The 4907-nt window shown below is 56.5% G+C and overlaps 1 protein-coding gene across 2 annotated transcripts; it reads right to left on the reverse strand.

The window, feature by feature from the left end:
* Positions 1-1285: 1285 nt before the first annotated feature.
* On the reverse strand, positions 1286-4655 carry HOXC11 (homeobox C11). 2 transcript variants are annotated; one of them, XM_027591927.2, is made up of 2 exons: positions 3791-4655; positions 1286-2542 (listed from the first exon to the last, which is right to left on the reverse strand). In XM_027591927.2, the coding sequence occupies exons 1-2, from the start codon at positions 4474-4476 to the stop codon at positions 2131-2133; spliced, it is 1098 nt and encodes a 365-aa protein (XP_027447728.1). In that variant the 5' UTR covers positions 4477-4655; the 3' UTR covers positions 1286-2130. The 2 variants fall into 2 exon arrangements, with proteins under 2 accessions (XP_027447728.1, XP_027447729.1); XM_027591928.1 differs by having other exon boundaries at positions 2173-2542; positions 3795-4655.
* Positions 4656-4907: the final 252 nt, after the last annotated feature.

The following is a 4907-nucleotide window of genomic DNA, read 5'->3' on the forward strand; positions in this document are numbered from 1 at the left end:
CTTACACACCACAGAGGACACAAGCTTTAGATGTGCATGGGGTCAGGTTTACTCCATAGCACAGGCAGAAAACATACATATAAGATTCCTTCTCGTGTGCACAGAGGCACACCAACTTAAAATACTTTTGTGGGAGCACATAAGGGAATTGTGGGGCTGTACATACACCCTAGCTTTCAGAGTTTGTCTCAAGACTCACATTTACGAATTACAGATTCAGATAGCTAAGCTGCATGGATCCCTGTCATCAAAAACGACGACGGAGCCTGGATGTGATTGCCCATTATCGGGGTGTTTTTGTCTGTCATTCCACAGAATTGTATTGACAGAAACATTTTCTTTGAATTATATAAGAACAGTTCCAAAGAGAGGGAAAAGATGAGAGAAACCGGTTCCAAATCTTTGCCCCTAAATAACGAATTTGGAACAGAGACTGCCAGAGGGCCCTCGCTGAAAGCACTTGAAAGGACTATGGTTATCTTTTTACAGAAAAAAAAAAAAAACATGCAGCAAATATAGATGGGTATGGCGAATGTCCCCAGGGGTCACCCAGTTACCCAGTGCCCCACCGCATGCCAACCCCTTACAAAACAAATCTCTGGGGCTTTCTACTCTGGGAGACCCAATGTACAAACATCAGGGTGGCCCCAGTCTAGCGTCTTGTTGTGTCTGGAGGAACCTGGCCATTTGTGCTTGAGGGGAAGGGGCCCAGCCCCACCTTCCCACCCTCAGGGGCCAGCCTCGGTGAGGAAAGGGAGGGGGCTGGTTTCCCCTCCTCTCCCCTCCCTCCTTCAAAACTGTATATAAAAATTCCAATACAGTCTTCTCACAGAGAGAGAGAGAGAGAAAAAAAAAAGAAAGCCCTACCCTCAACCCTGCACATTTAACTGCGACAGACGGAGACATCTGGCGGGAGGGTGGTGGAGCCAAGAAAATTCCTATAAATTTAAATTCGATGATGGTTACAATTAACTCCACAACAAACGTGTACTTAAACGGAAAGCGTTGCTGGGCGTTTGGACGCAGCTTGAGCTGCACGTGAGAAAGGAGAGTGTTAAGAGTAGCCGTGGAATGTCCTCAGCTTGAGAGCAGGGGGACGCTACCGCCACGCTCTTGCCCCTGCCAGCGAAGAGAGGGTGCAGGCCCACCAGCCCAGGCCTACCTCACCTTCACACGCCTGTCCTCACCAGCTGGGCTCTACCCACCATCCTTCTCCTCCACCTTGGGAGCACTGAGGATTTTAAGAGGAGAGGGGCTAATAGAAGGGTCAAATAAAATCATAATATTGAACAGAATGAAATATCTTTATTTGCCACCAAAAAAAAAAAATTCACAGCAATCCCTCTGGGACGGGAGCAGGGTGGGGATTGCACACGTACACGCACACTCACGCTCATGGAGAGATGAGTGATTTGAATCTCATTCCAGGCGAGTCCCCCCCCCATCCCCTCTGGGTAGAAAGAAACACTTGTGAAATTTATTTACAAAAATTCAGGCCCCAGCATCGGGGAGGCACCCAATCCCACCTCCCTCCTGCCTCCTCCAACCTAATCTTTTTTTTCTTCCTTAAAAAAAAAAAAAAAAAGGAGGTAACAACTGCATAGACTATAGCTATAAATCTATGGAGTGGGGCACGGCTTGGAGATAGGTTAGGAAACCTCAATGCACCAGTTAAGAAATTTCAAAGGAGGGCTCTACACGTTCACGGGGAGAACAACTAGGCTCAGGCGGGGCCTGGGCGCAGACGGAGGTAGGACACGGACTTTGCACACCTAACACCAGGTCGAAGGTACAGAAATTTCACAGCAAGGCAGGATCACATTTAGCTGCCCCCTAGCAGTGGGGCGAGGTGGGGTAGGGGTGGGGAGCCCAAGAAGTCTCCCCTCACAGACGCGGCGTCTTAGCAGATCTTATCACTTGGGCAAGGGAAGGCTTTTAGTTCAAAGATTGTTTCCTCAGGCGCCCACTACTCTCGCCCCTCCCCCACCCAATCCGAGCAGCAAGACATTGTCGCGAGGTGTGTTTTCTTTTAAAGAGAGTCTTGGCCTCGGCGCCAACGATGTCCACTCGCCGTGGGTTAGACACTTCCCTTCACCCTCTTTCCAGGCCCGGTCCCTGTCCCACAGCGAGTCAGACGGAAGGTGAAGGAGGTTCCAGAAAGAAGTGGGGGCGACGGCAGTGGGGGCCAGCCCTGGCCACAAGTCCAGTTTTCCACCCGCGGAAAGAAAGCGAGTTAGAAAATAAAAAATAAAATAAAATAAAATAATTTCCCCCCTTTTCCCCCTCCCCGTAAAGGGCCCGGTCTGCGGTTACAGCAGAGGATTTCCCGAGAAATACTGCAGCCGGTCTCTGCTTAGTTTTTTTTCTTTCATCCTTCTGTTCTGAAACCAAATTTTCACTTGTCGGTCCGTCAGGTTCAGCATCCGGGACAGCTGCAGCCGCTTCTCTTTGTTGATATACACGTTGAAGAAAAACTCTCTCTCCAGTTCCCGGATCTGGAATTTCGAATAAGGGCAGCGCTTCTTGCGGGTGCGGGGGGCGTCTGGAGGGGAGGGGAGGGGGCAAGTGCGAGGAGAGGGGAGAGAGACACGTGAGACCCGGGCGACCCCAGCCCGCTGAGCGCTCAGCGGCCCTTCTCCCAGCCCCACCGCCAGGCAGCCCTCCCGCCAGGCCGGCCTGCCTTCCCCACTCGGGCCGCAGTGCTGGGGCAAGCCCGGGACCCCCTGCCAGGTCTGGCTCGACCGATCCCCGGCCACCGCGGGGTCGCCGCCCCTCCCCTCGGGCGAGAGCCCGGGCTGGTGGAGTCTGGGGGAGAAGGAAACCAGCCGGGCCAAGTGCGTCTCGGGGGACCCGCCGGCTCAACCGCGGTCCTCAGCCCCTTCCTGCGCTGCCCTCCAAGTGGCTCTCAGCAGCCACCCACCCCTCCCGCAGAAATCTGGGGGGATCGCGGAGAACAGGCGCGAAGTGAGAGCGGGCGAGAGCAGTGTGGAGACGGGAAGGAAGCGAGCGAGCAGGCACCAAAGACACCCGAGAGCCGCTTCCGGGGGCCCTGGCGCCCCGGGACGCCCGGCGGGCCGCGCCTTCCACGCTACCGGGCTAGGCCGGCGTTGAGGCCGCGGACCGCAGGGAAACACTGAGACCCGGGCCTGGAGCCGCGCGGAGCCCTGAGCCGCCTCTCCCCACCCCCTGTCGCCATGACCTCCGGCCTGCTGGGGTTCTGCTCAAGGACCCGTGAACACATAGTTTGAACATTTCAAAAATAGTTTTTAAAAGAAGCAGAGCAGTCCTGGCTGGCCTCTCCGGTCTCAGGTTCTGCTCCATTGCCTCTCCCCCACCACTCCCCCTCTCTGAGTTTCTCCCTGTCTTTCCATCGCCCTCCCCTTTCTCCCCCTCCACCCCTCCCCTCCGTCCCACCCCCCGGCAGCCCGGCTCCCCATCCTTCCTTAAATGCTCTTCTAAGTTCACGATCAAAGTTAATATCGCTCGCGATGGTGGCGCTTTTAAAAATTTCACAGACCGAGGGAGATAACGGGAAGGGGGGTTCACCCGGCTTTTCCAAAGAGCCCTTTTCCCTCCCTCCCCACCCCTTCTCCATCGTAAAAAGTCGAGTCGTTGGGAGAGAGGGCTTTGTAGGTTATAATAAAATCCTTTGAATGCTTATAAAACTCCACATAAAATCGGACTGACCCAAAACACGAGGCCGTCCCCGCTCCCCTCGCCTCCCCCCTGCTCTCGCCCTCCCTCTCGCGCTCCCTCCCTCGCTGCCCGCCTGTATCCTGGCCGCGGCTACCTACTGGGGGCGGCTCCCTTGGCCGGCTCCTTGGCCGCCGAGTGGGCTGAACCGGACGAGCTGGGATTCGTGTTTTCCTCCTCGGCCTCGGCCTCGGCCCCCGCCGCAGCCCGGGACGCCAGTCCCGAGGCCGGGGTCGCCTCAGGCTCCCCCTTGGCCTCGCCCTTGCCTGGGCAGGGGGGCTCGGCCGGCGCGTCGCCGCCCCCGCAGTAGGCGTTGTCGAAGAAACGGTCGAAGGCTTGAGGCAGAACGCTGTTCTTGTTGACTGAGGAGTAGAAGCCGGCGGGGGCTGCGTGCGGGGCGCTGGGGTGGTGGTGGCCGCCGTAGGAGCCTTCGTTTTTCATGAGGATCTCGGTGACCGTGGAAGGAGGCAGGCACTCCCGGTGCATAAGCTCGTCGGCCGCCGCATAGCAGGAGGAGTAGCTGTTCCGGTGGTGCCACTTGCCGGATGGCTCCAGGCCGTACGAGACCTCCCGGACCGGGGGCACTTGGGCTGAGTAGGGATAGGAGATCTGACGAGAGGGGGCCTGGGGCAGGAAGGAGGAGACCGTGGAGAACTCGGGCACGTAGTAAGTGCAACTGGGCAGATAGAGGTTGGAGGCGCAGCTCCCTCGCTCGCCGAAATCAGCGCCCCTCTCCTTGCGCGACGGCGAGCAGAAGTTGCCCAGGTTGACCGAGTTAAACATCGTTCTCTTCTCCTGACGGCTCCAGATGGAGGTTTTGGACACGATCTAGCGAGGGGGGAAAATTTGGGAAGGCGAGATGACGCGTTATCCGTCTTAGTCTCTCTCCCCGAGCACGTGATCCAAAGTAGATATTGTCATATATCAGTTCGGAGCACTTCGCAGACGTAGGAGGGGTTCTCTCTTAGGTAAGATGGGGACGTTCAGGCGATTGGTTTGCAAACACCGCAGAAACATTATGAAAATCAATTGCAGATTTGTATTCGTTTTTCTGTCGTCACTCCCCTCCTCACCATTCCACAGAGCGAGCAAAGGAGGAGAGAGAGGGTTGGGGTGGGGTGGGCGGTGGGATGGGCCGGGGGGGGGCGGTGGCGGGGAGGGGGTAACTGTATTTTTTTCTAGCTGCTGCTTTCCCCCCACCCCAGGATTGTGGG

This window comes from Zalophus californianus, chromosome 9 (assembly GCF_009762305.2).
Source record: "Zalophus californianus isolate mZalCal1 chromosome 9, mZalCal1.pri.v2, whole genome shotgun sequence".
NCBI classification, from domain to species: domain Eukaryota; kingdom Metazoa; phylum Chordata; class Mammalia; order Carnivora; family Otariidae; genus Zalophus; species Zalophus californianus.

Excerpts from the sequence above, each read along its gene's own strand:
- HOXC11 (XM_027591927.2), bottom strand. The coding sequence starts at position 4,476 with ATGTTTAACTCGGTCAACCTGGGCAACTTCTGCTCGCCGTCGCGCAAG. Across the intron at positions 2,543-3,790 it reads AAGGGAGCCGCCCCCAGTAG|ACGCCCCCCGCACCCGCAAG; the intron begins GTAGCCGCGGCC and ends CCTCCCCTCCAG.